Below are 18,897 nucleotides of genomic sequence, written 5' to 3'. Positions count from 1 at the left end.
CAATCAGCGAGCAGGGCCGCGCAGGGGGAGGGCTCAGCTGGCGTCGGCCCTGCGGAGGATCCGTGGCTGCTGCGGTGAACGCCCCTCTCTTCCGCCGCTCCCCGTCCAGCCCCGCGGAAGAGATCGTTACCCCAGCGAAAAGCGTCCCGCCCGCTCCCTGAGCAGTGCCCTGCCATTGGCTGTCCTGCCGGCGCGGTTGCTTTGAGGAGTCTGGATTGGCCTCCGCCTAGCGACGTCGCAGGGAAGCTGCTCGCCGATTGGCTACGGCCTTTAGCGGCGGCTCTGGCGGGGGGCGGTTCGTAACGGGGGTGAGGGCGGTGTGGCGGCGCTGCGCCCAGGCCGCCGTCCCTGCGGCGGGAGCCGCTGTTCCTCCGCCGGCGTCCCTCCGCCGCCGCCAGCCGCCCTCCGGGCCGCGCCGAAGCCCCCTTGGAGGGCTCCGGCAGCGGCGAGGCGGCTCCTGTCGGGGCCGGAGGCGCTGCGAGGCGGGCGGTGCGGCGGCGCGGGCCCGGCTGCGGCTGCTCTGCTCTCCGCCCCCCCCCCCCCCCCCCCCCTGCAGCCGCCCCTCGCCGCCCTCCCCGCTGACGGAGGGGCCGCGGACGGGTGTTGCCGCTCACCTTTCTCTGTGCCAGGGTGGGCTGCGGTAGAGCCGGGCGGCCCCTCTCGGAGCCTCGTCCCCGGGACACGCCTGGCTTTCCAGTCACGGGCTGCCGGTGACCTCCCGCTCTTCCCCGTGCCTCAGGCAGTAGCTGCGGTGGAGTGGCTTGGCGTGAGTGGAGCGCACAAAACGGCTTGGGCAAGGTCATCATAATCATGGTTCGTTTCAGTAAGTTTCGACCTCTGACTCTCGTCAGAAGGTTGCTTGAAATAGGTGTTGCTTAAAAATAACGGTTTCCTTTCCTGCGCTTGTTCTGTTAATCGGGATCCACGGCAACCTCCCCTCCCCCGTGTTAAAAGAGGGATTGTTCCTTAAGTCACATATTCTTATGGAACTCCTGCGTGTCCGCCGCAATCCTTCATAAAGATGATCTGAGTAACGGTAACAGACCTCACAGTACTCTTCTAGGCAGCTGTAGTGCTAAACTACCGTGGTTTAGATCAAAGTATTAAAAAGAGTGTTTAATGTTGTTGTAAGAAGCAAACTGATTTTAATGTTTTAACGCTAAATTGCTTTAAGCTAATCAAAATATACTTCACTGTCCAATGTATGAATAGTCCTGGGTCATTCCAAATTGCACGTGCATGAGATCTTCTATTTGAAAACGTAAGCCTCCTGTAAGGAGCGGCAGGTTAGAAATGACTGTCTAACGTATTTGCGAGCTTCCATCCAGAGAAGAAGCACTATGCGGAATTGCAAGCAGTTAAAATTACTAGTAATTCTTAGCTGCAGTATTATCAGTTGAACCCTTTAATAGCATATATGTAAACAGCCATCTGAGAATACTTCTGCCAGTGTGCTGAATCGTTATTTTTCTAAGATAACTGATAAATACATTGTTATAAAAAAGAATATTCCTACAAACTTTTCACGTTGAATAATGCTTATTTTTTTTTCTTGCATGTGTATCTGATAAAAGCCACTTTAATAACATAATTCGCCTCAGTGCTGTATCGGGAAATGGACTGGGACCAGTTTGACTTGAACCCTAAAGTAATTGCTGCCCTTAAGAAAGGTAATTTAATTTGCCAGTGTTTCCCTAATAGGTCTGTCACCATAGTGTCTTCCTTTACATAATTGTGTGTTTGTGGGTGTAAGCATATAGATGTACAGTAACATTTTAGAACAGTAATTAAGTATTTCATAAGCAAGTTTTTTGAGTAATCAGAAGTAGTGGCTTTTCCCCATGCTTCAATAATAATTTTCAAAACAATTGTGTAGCATGTGTCGATATATTGAAAATGAGTGTTGACTGCCTTGCTTGCAAGAATGCAGTGTAGATAAACTTCAAGTAAATGATTAGTAGAAAGTGGGAAAACTTTTTCTTTTGTGCATAAGACCGTAATCCAGCCAAAGGTATTTATAAAAATTCTTCTAATTTCAGCTGACATAAAATCTATAAAAGAGATTTTAAATCTTTCTGGAGCAGACTTGCAAAGATTGATGAAACTATCCAGTGCAGATATACAGTGCTTACTGAAAACAGTCTCTCACATGCTGAGGAGAAATAGTATGCTTACAGGTAATATAGTCGATATAAAAAAAGTGTTCTACTTAAATCTTATAATACCATCACTGGGATAAAATAAGGTTTCGGCTCCTCATTGACACAATAATGTGATTCTGAAAATGAAAAGGCAAGTGTTTTTGTTATGCTGTAGTGAGTTATTTAACCTTCCTAAGGACAGCTCCTCTGAGACCTTGAAGGTAGATGGAAGTGGATGGGTGTCATTCTTCAGGATCAAGCCTGTCTGAAACAGGTCAAAATGATTCTCCAGTCTGGAAAACTTGATTAGATCAAAAAAATATTCCCTCTCCCTTTTGGACTAAGACTAGTTGAAAAATTTATATGATATATTATAAACTCTATGAACTGATTTGGTATGAATACCTCATCCCAAACCAAGCAGGATGTAATAGCTCCTCCTGTACAAACACTTCATGGCAGCTCTGTACTTGGAAGTTATTTTCTTGTGATTTACATATATCTTCAGGCCTTGGCCCGATGCCTGGTATGCTGCTTCATAATCTGCTATAGCTTTCCATTTTCAGAATTGCTGTGCCTGAACCCTGCTGGCAGTATTTGCCCAGTGTAGCTTTCCACAGAGACTCCTTAGAGGCAGAGAAAGGAAAAAAAGTTTGAGAAGAGGAAAGGGCTCAGTGTAAACTATCAATTTTTGAACAGGCATTCAGTTAGTAGGGCCTGTGGGGAAAGGGAGGTGGGGAAGACCAGGCTGAATTTGAAAAAATTCCCATCAATAAAGAAAGCATCCCTTGTAGATATAAAGCTGGTATACAGCCTCTATGTTGTATCATTGTGTGTTCGAAAGATACTAAATGAAACTCCTTTTTTTTTTTTTCTTTTTTTACTCATTTAAAAAAATCCAAAACTCTGCAGCACTTCAGCTCTACCAAGATAAAGATCATCTCACCTCCCAACACCAGAAGCTAAGCCTAGGATGTTCAGTACTAGATACCTTGTTAAAAGGTGGCATTCCTTTAGTGGGAATCACAGAACTTGCTGGGGAAAGTTCTGCTGGGAAGACTCAGATTAGTTTACAACTGTGCCTTTGTGTGCAGTATCCTTACAAATATGGTGGATTAGAATCTGGTAAGTACTGAAATGTAAATATTGATTAATTTGCCATTTGGAGGAATATACTGTCTTTAAGACCATCACCAGTGCATTGAAGTAGATGCACGTATTCAGTGCATGTCTTGCCCTTCTGCGATAGCATGAGTAGTAAGCTAGTTAGTTAGTGATGCATCTTTATAGAGAGAAAAGCATGCTGTGCATATGCCCTGCATCACAACATAATTTAATACAAAATTACTCTTGGCTGTTGTTTACCTGCCTGCTGCTGTGGGTTAAACTAAGACACATGCAAACAATATATGAAAAGCAGTGCTGTCATAAGTACTTACTGACTCCTCAGATAACAACCACAGCAAAACAGCTTGTCAGATAATTTTGCTCAAAGATCTTGGGTATATATTCCCTAGTTGGGGCTTTCAAATTTCAAAGAATATTTAGTTTGATAACAATAATTAAAGTGATTTACAGATTAAAAGTGATGGAAATCTGATTGAAGAAAGCTGACATTGTTTTGTACCTGCGATTTTCCTGGTTTTGCCAAAGTAAGTAGGTTTATTCTTTGATTAGAGTACGGTTTTTGTAACCATCTATCACATTAATCTAACTCATAATTATTTTTTTTTTTTTTATTAAGTATCATATGCTGTCTTAGAAAGGCAGGAAACTTGTGTCACTTCTGAGAATTCAGTGTCCTGGTAGTCTGCCTTAGGTGTGTTTTGGCTGTGATCTTGCTCTTCTTTCCATGCAGCGCTGGGTTTAATTTGGCAGCTCAGCAGTTTGTTGTGGGGAAACTTAATTATTTCTTGTACTGTATCCACCCATGTGGAAAAATCATGGAAAGTCCAGATGAAGATCTTGCTTAAAGGGCGGTAATTAGCCTGTGGCTTACATTGCTTTAAGTTACATCATTAATCACAGCAGAAACCAGGACACTAATATATTTTTCTTTTATTCCTTCATGTGTAGTTGCTAACTGCTGCAAATAGTTTGAATGCGAATACATTTTTATTCATGCCCCAGCATTTCTCCTTATTTATGTTGAAAGAAAGGAACAAACCAGAAAGGAGTACAGGAGAAGGTGCCCAACATCCTAATGGCACGCTTGTCTGTTGCACCAGACTACAGGCTTCCTTGTAGGGCTACAAAATGGCAAGTCTTTTCATTTTTTGTGTTTGAAGATGGTTCTTGTTTCTTATGCACCTAGCACTTGGTGCCATTATGATTGCTTTGTCATGTCTGTGTTCCCCATCTACCCACTCCTAAGTGTTTCACAGAAGATGGGATAGAATGGCCATTATATCAACACTCCTGTGGGAGAACCGGAGCGTTTTGCAAAGGCTGAGAGGAGAGAGTGTTTGAGGATCTTAAAGGCATAGAAGGTAGAAATATCCTGCCGCAGGAGCTGGAGAGCTAAGGGAGTGGTGGAATCCTAATTCTTGCAGTTTTTAACTCTCAGTGTGGTTATCTTGCCATATGTTAGACTGCATACAGTCATAGCAGCATATATTGTTTGCACAGCACTTAGAAAATGAAACTTGATTTCTCTGTAGTCTATAAATAAGGGTTCTGTTGAGTCTCTTATGAGAAATACAGGAATTAAAAATTAAAAGTTAAGTATGAGGAGTTTTATTCTTTAGGAAACTTGAGAATGACAGTGCTTAGTAACTATCACAGAAGTCTAGCACCACCAATAGAAGATTAATCTCAGTGCTAAAACTTTGCTAATGATTTAAAATTATGGTGGGTTGTTTTTTGTTTGGTTGGTTGGGTTTTTTTAGTGCTAGAAACTTCCCTTCTCATAGGTGGTGATGTTGAAGTACATTTCTTTAGACAGTATAGATTTATTGTGTATTTACTTCATTTGACTTAGTGCTAATCTTGTTTATGAGTCTCAGTGCTAGGAGGTTGGCAGCAAACAAAGAAAATAGGACATCTTTTGCCTCCAGGTCATCTTTCTGCCATTCTAAGAATGTCAGTTATGGTCAATCGCATGTTGGCTGAATTTATTTTATATGCCCATATTCATAAGTAATAAATGAATATAATGTGACAAATTTATAAACATATTAGAATCCTGAACTAGAAAAAAATGTTTGCTGCTGATTCTTGGTAACAAGCTGGTTTGGTGCATGACAGATTATGTTCATAGGACTCAAAATTTGTCCTTCTTTGAGGGTGAGGTTTTTTAGTGTTTTTTATTTTTGCTTGTTTGGTTTTGGGATGTTTTTTGGTCGACAACCAGCATAGCACTTTTATCAGCCTAAATAACAGTAAAGCACTGGGATTTGATGAAATAGCTGATTTCTGTTTGGTTTTTGTGGACCTGTGGTGAAAGATGCTTATGTGATCACTGGGAATGACTGGCTTCTTAAAAGCACGTCTCAGCTTCTTTCTCAAAAGTGGTAACTACCCTGACTCCTGACTTGTTCTCAGCGTTGACAGCTTCCTAATAAACTGTAAATGGCGCAATGCCATAGGCTTTTCTGTTTGTGTTGTACTAGTCTCCCCTTTTTGTTTAGGTTATGATAATTCACTTATCTTTAAATATATGTGAATATTGAGTGCTTTTGCCTCATAATTAGGCATCTAACAACATCGGTCTTTAATATTGAGTTTAGTTATTTGTCAATCTCTTCTAGCCCTCGTAACGTTGTTGTAAAGCTCCTCCTGTATTTTTAATGCATGGGTGTGTATTCTCCTTAAACAAATGTTTCATTGTAGTTCAAACTGAAGACCACAAACAAAAGCTGAAGGGGCTTGATGAAGGTCCAGTAGGAGAGAATGCTATTGTCATTGTACTGTGAAACTCAAATTTTAAGCCAAGGCAAAGCTCATCTGATGTATTTTATGTGGCTTAACTCCCTTAAAGTTCAAGATGAAAATTACATAATTGTTTTGTGAAATGAGCAGCACTTAAAGAAAGGAAAGTTGTCCCACTGTATTTCGGAGAAATCACAAATGGACCAATTATGTACTCGGAGTACAATATCTGCTGTAGTATATTTAACAGGTGTCAAAGAAACATTACAGCAGAGTAGAAGATTGGCAGGTGACTGAATGCTGGTATTTACAAAACTAAACTGAGGCAGGAAGTAGTCTATGAAGTGGAACTGTTCTTAAGAAGGAATTGATCTTCTTGATATTTTTTTTATACAAGTGTTTCACTAAAAAAAAATTAACCAGAATAAATGTGTTCATTTGAACTTTAAAATTGCTGTCATGATTTTACGAAGAGAGTGGTATGTATCTATTTATCAGGAATTTTAAATCTAGGTTGCTGGACCAGTGGAGCAGAGAGGACCAGATTTTTGCTTCTCCAGCTGTTCTTTTTTGCCTATATGTATTACAGCTGTAGGATTACCTTGTTTGCCTCAATTTACTTGTTCATCAGGTATAAATGTGAAACTGGGCCACAGTTGCATATATGTTTGTAATACAGTAAGATTGCTTGATCATTTTATACTCTTCTGCTTTTGCCTTGTGTTTGTTTCTATCACTGTTCTTAGGAGAATTTTATGTTTCTTTTTCTCCAGATAAGTTAATTTTGGAAAAAAATATATTTTTTTTCAGCAACTTTCTCAGGTTTTCTGTTTTGAAATGTCTTGAATGTTGCAATAACTCTGGAACGAAGTACAGTTATTTAATCAATGGAGCACCGACCTATCTAGAAATGCAAATCTACATCTGAAAAACCAGCAAGTCTCAAGTAACGGACGTTCCATCCTTTTTAAGTAAACCAAGGAGAGAACAGGAGACATACTGCTTAAGGCAGGTCTGATTTTTAGAATGCAGATGGTTTCTGTGTGAGCCAGTATTTATGGCAAAGAAATCCCTGTCTTTCACAATTAGGCAATGTTATGCAAAAGGCAATCAGCTGTGAATAAGAATGGTAGTTGAGAAGTTCAGACCATTTTACTTTAGGAACTGTAAGTTACTGTGCTAACACAATTTAGCATAGCATTTGTTAGTATGAAATTCAGAAAGCACATGTGCTTAAGGAAGCTACATATCATGGTGGGTTTTCTTTATTTCTTTGTTCACTTGGTTTTGAATTTGCACCATGATGATTTTCATTTCAGTTTTGTGGTGTAAGTATTGCAAGACATAATAGGCTTATCGAGTGAGTATTGGTGCTAGATATACATAATGTCAAATTTGGGATTAGAAATTTTTCTTGACTTACAGGCTTTTTAGAAATTGTGAAACTGAAAATCTGATTAGGAATGCATGAACTGCCCTTAATAAAGATACTCACCTGCCTATTTGATACTCAGCTGTCACTGTCAAGTTGGAGAGTGATACAAAAATTAGTCCAGTTAGGAGAAATTAACCTAGGGAAATAGTCAAGAAAGTTAAGGTTTACCTAATTAACTGTTTAATAATTGGCTATTTAAAAAGCCTTAAGCAGTTAAGTGATATAATTAATAGTCTACTGTGTTTTCCTCACCTGAGCTTCATACAGGTTCAGATAGTATTCAATAAACTGCTGATGTCACTATAAACTTAATGGATTTAAGTAACTGTGGACTTACTTTCTCTTTTTATTTTCCTCCTTTGCTGATGGAAACTTGTATATGTGCTCATTTGTGTCTACAAGTATTGCAGATGACTTCAGTTGTAATTACCGAAGACAGCATTTACACCCACAGTTTAAAATTCTGAATTCCATCCACTCTAATGCTAGGAAAAAAGTGGGGAAAGTACAGAAAATATTCATGGTTCAACATCTTAGTTTTTTATATGTTGTAGTTTAGGAATCGTGATCAGATCATGACTGCTCTGATCACTAATGCTTTATTGTAGTCCTTATTCGTTGTCAAATGTTGTAAACTTCTAACAAGCCTCCGTTCCTTCTGACCTAAGTATGTAAGTAATGAAATTGGGGAATTAAGAAGGGAGACTGAATATTCTAGTGATAAATGCCGTTGGCTGCCAGGGCCAAAGAAAGTAAAAAGGAGCCAAATTATTATTTGAACCTGTTATTAGGTAGAATGGAAATAGACATTGTGGAAACATTTCAGTCCATCCTGTAGAAGGTGTGGATGATGATGAAGTATTTTTCCATGTGTTAATAATTGAGGAAGGTCTTTAATTCTTACTTGTCAAAGACAATTTTTTTAATTAGTGGGCATGGGTAAATTTTTTTTGCTTTATCTGATAGCTTTCTGAGTATTTAAAAATAAGACTGTATTGGAAAAATAATTTTTTTAAAAAATGTTTCATATATGAAGTAGGGTGATTTACATAAGAATTTACAGTGGGGTTGGGGAGAGTTAAGCTGAAGATGCAAGTTTAGTCCTAAAGAAAATTAGGCTTAGGCTCATCTTTGTCTTATATAGAAGATTCCCAGAATTCAATACCTTGTGTTATACAGGTGTCCACCAGCAAAATATTTTTATTGCTAAAGTAACCATCAATTTTTACTTCATCCAGTCCTGAGATGTTTCAGTTTCTGCTATTGGATATAGTTTCATATTTTTTTCAGTGGAATATATAGAGGATTTGGAAGTTGTATCTGGAAATGGGACTTTCTGCTCCCTGGAGAGCTAGTGTAGGGATGGACCATTGGATGTCTCGTATTGCCAAGTGCATCAGCTGCCAAGCTGTGTTAGCAGCTTCAACCACTTTAGTGAGTGGACTTAATCCTTAGCTGTAACCCTGTAAGTATTAGCTGATAATTCTGGCTAGTTCTGCAATAACAGTAACAAATTTTTATAAAGAAAATATTGTATGTATTTCTGTTTTCTTTCCCCAACATCTTTGATGTGTATGGTTAATTTTCTCTGCAGTAATGCATACTTATTAACCAGAAACCACAGTAAAAATATATAGACAGCAATCACAGTAATGTGATTGAAGTATAATGCTTTTTATCTAATCTACCATTTTCAGGAAGAGTTAATTGGACTGAGATTGGATGAGTGATCCTCTTTACACTGGTTTACTTGTGGCAATAAGTACCCCTCCGTATGTAAACTTAAAACCAAGAAACTTGAAAACAGTGAGTGAAATTAATCAAAATACTAGTTGTACTGGTTTTGGCTGGGATAGTTAATTTTCTTCATAGTATAGTGCTGTGTTTTGCATTTCTGACAAAACCAGGCAAACTATGCAGTGTCGCTCTATTTATGATACTCGTCATCACCCAAGTTAGGTAGTCAGATGTTCCGCAGCTGTGCAAAATGAGTGTCACCTAGTGGAGAGTACAAAAATCAATTGCGTCAGCAGGCACCAAAAGCAGGACCTGGCAACTATAGGGAAGTCATAAGAGTGGGTTTTTTTGTTATTCATCATTGATTCAATATGGGTGCAGAAAAAAAAGTAACATGAATTTCCAGGTACATATGTCTAGCTTTTGAGTGCAGAATGTATTGCTTTATTTTTGTGCTGTTAAGACAACTGCATGTGTAAAAACCCTGTTGTAATAATAGAAGTGGTTTCCTTGACTGTAGGAGCTGTGTACATTTGTACAGAAGATGTATTCCCAAGTAAACGTTTGCAACAACTCATAGATCAACAACATAAGCTGCGTGTGGATGTTCCATCTGAAATCATACAGAAGATCAAATTTGGAAACAGTATTTTTGTTGAGCATGCAGCAGACCTAGTAAGTAGTAGCACAAATTAAGAATGCATAATTATTACACTATAATCCAGTAACCATAGGGTTTTTTTGATACAGGAGACCTTTCAGAAGGCTAAAAGTGAACTAGGATCTGTAATGAATACTTCTTAATCTCTGCAATTTGCTGTTAGAGAACTGTCTATTACAGTGTTTTATTATGAAAGATATTAAAAAATAACTTAATATTTTTTAGAATGAGTCATGTAATGGATTTTTTTGTAAGGCGTTATGTTTATTAAAATGTAGTAGACTTACTGATACTAGTCTTACTGCAGCTCCTAGGGACATCAGTTTTGTTGGGAGACAGGATATAAATATATATGCAAAAGGTCGTGTGTATCCTGACTAACTTGCAGTATAACACCAGAGCTGTTAAACTGCAAATTAAGCAGGTAGGAGGAAAAGATATAAAAAATGGTGCCTGGAATAGGTAATGACACAGAATAACCACAGCAGTGCAGCTGTCTTGCCCCTGTGCCTGTAAGACATCATATTAGAATTGTAGGGGAGAAGACACAAACTTCAGTGCTGTATTCTTGCCTTGTGAACCCACATTTTTGTGCTTTTTCTTAAGTAGCCATGAATATGCTCTTTATCAATAGAATGTCAGAAGTTCTGTTTTCTCTAATGCTCAAAAGTAGCACTTGTTAAATCATTCCAGTTGATGGGGTTTTTTAATCGTAGTTTGCAAGTGTAAGAAGATCTTGTACATTAGTATGCTTGCTTCTTATTCGCTGTGTGGTCCAGGCAGCAGCTAAGCTACCTTTTCCGTGTCCCTTTCACTGGAAGTATTAATTCAAGTTCTAATTGTAGTTTCTGGAAGCTACAGAGTATGTTACTGTAAAAAGGAAAGAATCACATTATAGTAGTATGTACATCTCTCTAAAATACCCTTAAAAGTACAACACTACACTCGCTGGTAAGTCCAGCAACCATACAATAGATTATTACAATTAATGTATTGCTACGTATAGATTCAGTTTGTGTCTTTCAATATATGTAGAATGCATTGCTATATAGAGTAGGCAGATTGTAGCAACTGAAGTAGAAACCCAAATCACAATAATGTTCTGTATTTTCTTGCACAACAAAATTTTTTTGACTTGCTTCATTCTGAAGAATCCAGTTGTTCGTGTATTCAGTTGAAAAGAATGAGTCTTGTATGAACAGAAGGACCACATACAAACACTGAAGTGTTTGAAGTGCAACATAGGTTCCTGTAGATATACCAGTAAGTGAAACAAAACAAACAAAAAATTTTCCAGAATGGTAAGCAGTCATCTATACTTCAGAGTAATTTCTCCCAGTGAGGTTAAAAACAAAAAAGGCCTTTGATAGTATAATATTATTTTGTAAAAAGCAGCTCATTTAGTAGAATAGATCTTACTGTAATTCAGACTTGAGAATTACAATTTAGTTTTAAAAGTTGTGGAATGCTGGAGGATATGTAATTTCGGATGCATGTCAGCTCTTAGATGTGAACCTCTATTTAGATGTAAAGAGTGGCAGCAATCAGAAGAACTGTGCCTCACATTATTGCTTTTTTTTTGCCAACATTGAAATTTCTGATGGCCAGAAGTTGAGATTGTCACTATGAGCTGCTTCTCCTTTCTACTTAGCTGCTGTAGACCACACTCTTAAAGACAAGATACTGGGCTACAAGGACCTTTCATCTGACTAATATAATTATTCTTATGTGATAGAAGTTGCACCCTACAAAATACTTGTTAAACTTCTTGCAACTGAAATGTTTGGTGACTTCAAAATATTCAATTAGTAAAACTTAATAGGGAGGATATAAGTTGCAGCTACTCATGTTTATAAGACTCTTGATCAATAGGGATTTGATGTAGCAACTATGTATTTTACAGTTAATATGTCATTAGTGGAACAGCAGCATAGTCTCTAACGTCTGTTTTGAATATTTAATGCTAGTCTTGAGTCCTCAGTGTTTCTGTGAGAACCACTCCTGCAAAATAGGAATGGTTTAGGATTGTAGTATTGCATTCTTGAGATTTTGAAATGTCAGTAAATGATTGATTTAAGTCGGAGCTGCAGATAACTGTACATTGCAGTTTGGTCTCTATTTTTTTCTTAAGGTAAAACCAGAAAACATTTGCGAAAAATGGTTACTAGTGAGACTTAAAGGTCCACAAACTCACTGTATGATTAGAAACTCCATCCACTCATATTTCAGTGATGATGTCTGTAGTTACTATCTTGATTTTACAAATCGAGTTATTTATTTGAGCTGTTTTAATAGCGACTGTATTTTGTGGTAGGATACCTTTCACAACTGCATTACTAAAAGGATTTCCCTACTGCTCACAAGAGGCATGGTGCGGTTGGTGGTCATAGACTCTATTGCCGCTTTGTTCCGATGTGAATTTGGAGTTTCAGATTCTGTTATGAAGGCTCGGTATTTGCAGACATTTGGAGCACAGCTTCACAGTTTAAGCACTAGATTCAGGACTCCAATAATGTGCATTAATCAGGTATGACATCAAAATTGCTTCTCATTTTATAGGGACCATCTAATAAATGGCTGGGGCGGGGGTCTGTGTATGCCAATTCTTGGTGTTGTATTTAAGTCAGCTGAATATTAATGACTGATGGAAACTGAAACTTCCTTAAACTGATCTACTTTAAACTAGTACATCTTAACTTCTCAAAGTTTAAGAATATCCTTTAAACTTTTATAGCCTGTTAATGTTCTCAAAGGTTGTCCATTAAAGCTAATGAAAACAGGTAAGTATAGCAACTGCACAAAGCATCAAACTAAAATAACAGTGTTCTTTCTTAACACTAGCTTCAAATGCCATCACCAGCAGGATTGCTCTGGGAATTCTGCTTGCACAGTTATATTCCACGTATACAGGAGACAGTGAAACACCAGGGACCTTGCTGTATTTTTGTGTAACTGCTGAGATTACTAAAGCATTAGAATGCACGCAAGCTGACTCGAGCTGAAACCAAAACAAGGCCACAATGATACTAGTCAAAAAGAATATTCTTTTGAGAAAACTAGCCAAGACACAACTTCTGTCCTATAGAAGCGGTGTGCTACTGCTCTTAGTCTAATTGCAAATTGAAGGAGCATATGAATGCTGGAGATGAAGCGTTCACACTTGGAATGTGGCCTCAGAAGGGGGTAGGTAAATGTGCAGGCAGGCCACTCTTGCGAAGCTTCCTTTCTGGAAGGCCCTTCCATCAACTGAATGAGTACTCAGCCCTGAGGTTTCCTTCTCACAGCAGAAGAAAAGAGGTAGGGAGAAAAGTTGAGCTTGAGAAGTCACAAACAAGAAGAATTTTTATCTTGGGAAGAAAGAGGTTCACGAAACATCAAGTCAACTTTTGTTTGATTTGTTTCTGTTCCGTAGTAGTTTTGGAACTACTGAATGGGCAGTGTGTAAAACCTTACACTTGCTACCATAACTGGAAGGGAGTGTATTGGAATTCATACATAGCAGTAATTTGAACAGTTTTCAGGCATGCACAGTGTTTTTATTTTCAATAAGATACATATTAAGATTTAGTAGGATTTCAATTTCAGCCTTGAGTTACTCCTAATTTTTTAACCAACTTTTTCTTGCATAATCTTTCATATGGTAAGCTAGATTTTAAGGAAAACTGAGATTTCCTGTAACTGCTTTCTGAATTTTGGTATGAGTAGAGACAATTTGTTTTCCTTGGGAAGCATGGTTTGGATTTTGCTCTTTATTAAGAAAACGTTTCTGTGTTTCAGCGTTTACACTATGAAGCCAACCAAGTTCCTTGGCTAGTTTCTGGGATACTCTGAGCTTGGGCATTCGGAAAAGGCTGTCTGCCTTTTTCCTGCGGGTTTTGAGGGCACATCTAGCAGGCAAAAGAAGGTGCGATTTAAGCGTAAGACAAGTCTAGATATATCCAGCCTCTACCTTAGAACAGTTCAGCATGAGAGGGAAAAGAGTCATTTAAATGAGCTGCTTAGATCTGCCTTCCCATGATGGGAGTTTTCCACTGGTGCTGGCTCACAATAGATGAGGTCAGTGCTGGACGCTGAATGACAACAGTCCGACCATTTGCTAACAAAGAGTCCTTCAGGACTGTGTTCTAATGGAAGGTGACTCATTACATCAAGTGTGTAGTTATAGAAATAAACTGTGAATATTATAACATTGAGAGAGATTTTGGCTGTAAAGTAATCTATTCTGTACATTACATTTAGAGAAGTACCTATACCTTAATTTGTTGTACTTTGTGAAGAACTTGTGTGGAAGAATCATGACATTAAAAGACAAGAGAGAGTCAAGAGGTGTGGATTTCTCTAGATTGTAGTCAAAGGCAAACTGCTCCATTAAGCAGGCTTTCAAAGGTAGTGAAATCATTGAGAACAGGACACCTTTTGGAGATTTGGGCTTCAGTACCTTTTATCTACAGAAAACATCTATCTACAGAACAGTTTTGTGTGTGTGTGTGTGCTTGTTTGCCCGTTTGTTTTTTTTCTTTTAAATAAATTAAGCTTCTAGTAGTAGTTAAATTTAAACAAATTAAGCATTTTAAACAAATTAAGCTTCTAGTAGTAGTTAAATTCATATAGGCTGTAGCTATCTAAAGAGTTGTAGCATGGTAAACTAAGATAATGCTTCACAACTCCCTTTTAGTTTGTCTTGAAAGAATTAAGGGTTTTCTAACTCAGCTTAATATGTGATCCCATAACTTGGGATTTTCTTGGCTTTTTTCCTTTCCCTGCTCTTCTGCTTGCTAAAAACAAATGTGTAACTACAGGTCAACTTCATATGCTGTTTCTCTGCTTTAGGTGACCGATGCAGTGAGTGAGTCGGAAGTTGCTCAGTGCAGTTGTAGGTAAGTCAGTCAGTCATCCGCAACAGAAAAGTAATAATGTCGTACACAGCAGCATTTAACCATTATATTTTTTTTATAACTCCAATATAAACTACCAGAGCATGTTAAGACCAGTAGTGCATTTACCGAGCAATCCTGTATTTGCTGGGGATCAGCAATAACTAACGTGCTGTAAAGAGGAAGAGACTGTCATACATACTTAGGTGGTAATCCCTAATCAGCAAGCTAGGGGGAAAAATTCCCTGGAGTTAATGGCTGGTGTACTTGCTTACACAAGAGCACTTTTGCATCTCTTCTTGTCTCTGATGTAACTGAGTGCATTTTCTATCTGCTTAAAAAAATATAGCAACCAAACCTTATCGGTTGGTTTTGTTGGCTGCTTCAGACCAAAAAAAAAGTATCTTTTGACACCAAGATATTAACAGGATTTAAACATACATATTTGTTGTTTGAATCCTAACTATAATCTTGATTTACTAGATAACTAACTTCTTGCAAAAATGTGTTTATGTAGCACCTAGCTTATGTCTTCCAGACTCAGAAACTGACACAGAACAAGGATAAGGTTCAATCTTTTTTCCTGGTTATCTTGTAATTCTTTCATGGGAGGGATTGCACCTTTTGCAGGAAAAAAAAAATCATTTTAAAGTTCAGGTTGAAAGTAATACATACGCAGTGTTACATCTACCCAACGTTTCTAAATATACCTTCAATTGGAATCCAGGGCCAACACTTACACTGCAAATACTTAAAGTTCAGCCATTTTTCTGTTGCTATTTTTTTTGTCACAAGAGGGGACCCCTCAAGACAGAGGCAGGTATTCACCATGGCTGTAGTTAGAAGAATGACCGAATTATTCTGTATAGAAGCATTGCTCTTCCAGTTGTTACCTTGTCATAGAGAGAACCTAGCATATAATTTTGTGAGTATACCCTGTAATCTCTGTCTCTGAAGATCTATAGTTTTAAATATAGCAAACAACAATAAATATAGATACAGTAGACCATTTCTGCCAGTGTAATTTTGTTACAACAGAAGTGAAGATATTTCATATTAAGTTCATACATGCAGAAATCTGTAATGCTTTCTTTATAGTGTAGTGGATAACAGAGTCTCTCCAGCACTTGGAATAACCTGGGCGAATCAACTGCTAATGAGACTGATGGTCAGCCGAATATCACAACCTGAACAATCGTCTGGAGTTGCGTCACACCTCACTGGAAGTGTGAGGACTTTAAGAGTAGTTTTTGCTCCTCATCTCCCTCCATCCTCTTGCTACTATACAGTAAAATTGGAAGGTGTAAAAGGAATAAATACATCCTTTGCATAGTAAAGCATCCTGCTCCAAAAATGTATCAAAACTACTTCAGGAAGAATTATTAGTAAAATTAGATTCTTCCTGGATGACAGAAATGGATGCTGAAATACATAAATAGTTATATGACTACATTAAGCCCTGTCCACGTTGTGAAAGAAGATCTTTTTATACTTGGATATATGTTTAGCAGTTTTTCTCCATGAGACAAGTATTCAGAAGGAGAGTAAAGCTGTGGGCAGGTGGAGGCTGCACAGTGAAGTGTGATGTGGCAATCTCTATGTTAGGGGAGACCTGATTTCTAATTTTGTTTTAATAGCATGCCAACCTAGAAACAGTATTTACTGCAATTGTATATCTTCTCTGTTTCCAGACCCAAAGGGGTTCAAATTCAACCAGTTAATATTGCTTGCTGGTGTTTCTGGGCCTCATGCTGACATTAAGTACAGCTGGTTTTCTACCTGTAGGTCACCAAAAATAACACAGAACAGCTTTGTCACAATGCAGCTATCCTCTTTTAAAACTACTTGTTATTAGGATTAAAAAAATACCAGAAAGTATTTGATGTTAACATCTTGCTGTAAGAATTAAAATTGTACTGCTTTTGTACTATATGGGCATATGCTAGCTTTACAGAACTTCTACAGATTTTCTGGAAATAGTTCTTCTCCACTCTTTTCCTGCTTTCCAGTTCCTTTCCCTCATAGCAAAAGCCTCTTCCATTTAAAAAAAAATACCATACCACACCCCTGCCATCCCCTTGGTCTGTTTGCCCATCGCTGAAGCTGTGTAAGCAGGTAGTTTCAGAGCAAGCGCTCTGTTTGTGTTCTTCCCAAAGCTCCAGGCCGCTCTGTGTTTTGTTGGATCTGGATAGCATTCTTGATCAGCTGCTGGATTGCTACCTGTAGTATCGTTTGTCCTTACTGTAAGGCTCTTGGCTGAACTGTGCTTTTGAAAGGGACTTTTAGCTATTTGCGTCCATCCATGGTGCTATTACTCTTCTCAGGTCTTTGTTGGTGGTGTTGGAGCTTTAAACGTTTTTCTTTCCATCTTTGCACTATCTTATCACATCTTTTTCTGTTGTCCTCAGACTACTGCTATGACACCTACTTTTTCTAGTCTTTTTTTTCCTGCAGTCAGTGTGAAAGAAAGCTAGATGAAGGTAATCGTGCACATTTTCCAAAGGCCTTAGACCTTACTTGGCCTCTATTATATGGGTGCCTGCTCTTATCAGTGTATGATGCTCACTTGTATCACACATTGAGCTTTCAGATTTCCCCCTTCTACCTGCTTCCCCAAGTTGCCCAAACAAGAAGTCTACCAGAGTCTTAGGTTTTTCTGTGTAGTTACATTGCTCAGTTCTGTCTTTGGCAAATGAGAACCTTTTGTTCTCATAGGCTGAACAATAAAAACTTCTTCCCTAAACACAAGTTCAGAGGAATGTCTATCACTTGGTAAAAGGCAAGTCCAGGCACATTCCTTTTGTGTTCTTCAGGTACACTATATTAGTGAAATAGCTGCTGTCTCTACCTTTCCCTAGTAATGCTCTCGGGATATAGCAGCCATCTTTTCTTGTAGAAGCATGCAGCTGGGTAGCAGAAAGGAAAAGTTTTGTCTAGCTGCACACTGGGTCAGCTGGAACTCCAACAGAAGAATTCTCAAAGGACAACCAAGTATGACACAAGGAACAGAGACCCAGGAAGACAGGGACTGTGACTGCTGCAGGGAAGTTTTTGAGGAGAACAGGCACAGTCACAGGTTGAAGCTGAAGGAAGGAAACTAAGCAAGCAGAAAGAAGGCTGAGTTGCCTTCAGTGCCTTCTGAGATCCCTTCAGCTAAGAGGACCTTGTGCAAATAGCATAACAAATTGTCTTTAAATCTCTTTTCTAAATAAATGTCTTAATTCTCTTTATTTGAAAATGACCATGCTTTGCTGTTTTTTAATAAAATCCAACCATGAAGCTCTTAAGTCTTTGTGTACTTAATCTCAGGAAAAAGTGAGAGTCCTATAGCTCAGAGGCATAGCTACCTCTGTCTTCAAATCCTTATGTTCCATGCTTCCTTCCTCACAATTTTCATGAAGATAAACTAATGCAGCATAGGTAACACTCAAGTTATTCTCTTCCATTCCTGGCTTGTGTATCTGGGACAGGAACTTAAGCCAGTACATTGCTCATCCTGTTGTACTAATTTGAGCTTAAAAAAAAGCACCACAGACAGATGTAGCTGATAAATGGCAGTCAGCCAACCCCTACCCAGGCATTCATTTACAAAAGAGCCTCACTGACGCCCAGGCTCCAATCCCAGGAGCTTGCCTCACTGTGAACCATGTTCAGAACAGTCCAATACACTTCTTAAGGCTCATTTTTGTAGTATTTTGATAGCTTTTTTTGCAACCTGAGTGCTTGCAGGGATAAGACCCAAGTGTTAAAGTCACAGACAGGTCTGTAACCAAAGTCCCAGTTCAGCTGGTGAAAAACACTTTTACCAACAAATTTAAGTAACACCTTACCTGAGCAAGTCTTCTATTCACTGCATGTGTTGGTTCTTATTTAACTCTCCAGCTGAAGGCTTAAATCTGAGTTGAGTATGTTGCAGTGTGTTTCCTAGCTCATCATCACACAGAAACCCTGAACCTCTAAAATGCAACAGCCCCCCCCCAAAAAAAAAAACTTATAGTCAACAGTACAGCACTCGCAGCAGTTGAATGTTCATCTGCAGTTTCTACCCCTTTCTTCAGTTACTTACATCTGCAGTCAGAAATCGAGAATATTGTTCATCTTGTGTAAGTACAACTTTGGGGGTGCAAACCCTCATGAAGACTGAACAAAGCATCTGCCCTCTTTGAAGCCTTGTGTCAA

General features: G+C 38.7%; 1 protein-coding gene across 3 annotated transcripts; it reads left to right on the top strand.

Annotated features, from left to right (window-relative positions):
• Window positions 1-547: 547 nt before the first annotated feature.
• Window positions 548-18,884, top strand: XRCC3 (X-ray repair cross complementing 3). 3 transcript variants are annotated; one of them, XM_049828532.1, is made up of 8 exons: window positions 548-813; window positions 1,575-1,670; window positions 2,040-2,177; window positions 3,054-3,266; window positions 9,704-9,858; window positions 12,159-12,371; window positions 14,675-14,721; window positions 15,817-18,883. In XM_049828532.1, exons 2-8 carry the CDS (start codon window positions 1,616-1,618, stop codon window positions 16,049-16,051), a joined length of 1,056 nt encoding a protein of 351 aa, XP_049684489.1. In that variant the 5' UTR covers window positions 548-813; window positions 1,575-1,615; the 3' UTR covers window positions 16,052-18,883. The 3 variants fall into 3 exon arrangements, with proteins under 3 accessions (XP_049684489.1, XP_049684488.1, XP_049684490.1); XM_049828531.1 differs by having other exon boundaries at window positions 548-823; XM_049828533.1 differs by lacking the exon at window positions 2,040-2,177 and having other exon boundaries at window positions 548-823; window positions 15,817-18,884.
• The last annotated feature ends 13 nt before the right edge of the window (window positions 18,885-18,897 follow it).

This window comes from Accipiter gentilis, chromosome 25 (assembly GCF_929443795.1).
Source record: "Accipiter gentilis chromosome 25, bAccGen1.1, whole genome shotgun sequence".
Classification (NCBI taxonomy): domain Eukaryota; kingdom Metazoa; phylum Chordata; class Aves; order Accipitriformes; family Accipitridae; genus Astur; species Astur gentilis.
Note: the sequence above shows the minus strand (reverse complement) of the source record. Positions and strands in the feature narration are given on the sequence as shown.

Bases quoted from the DNA above. Each gene is read 5' to 3' on its own strand.
- XRCC3 (XM_049828532.1), top strand. From the start codon at position 1,616: ATGGACTGGGACCAGTTTGACTTGAACCCTAAAGTAATTGCTGCCCTT. The intron at 2,178-3,053 runs GTAATATAGTCG...AAAACTCTGCAG, and splicing joins GAGAAATAGTATGCTTACAG to CACTTCAGCTCTACCAAGAT. The intron at 9,859-12,158 runs GTAAGTAGTAGC...ATTTTGTGGTAG, and splicing joins TTGAGCATGCAGCAGACCTA to GATACCTTTCACAACTGCAT.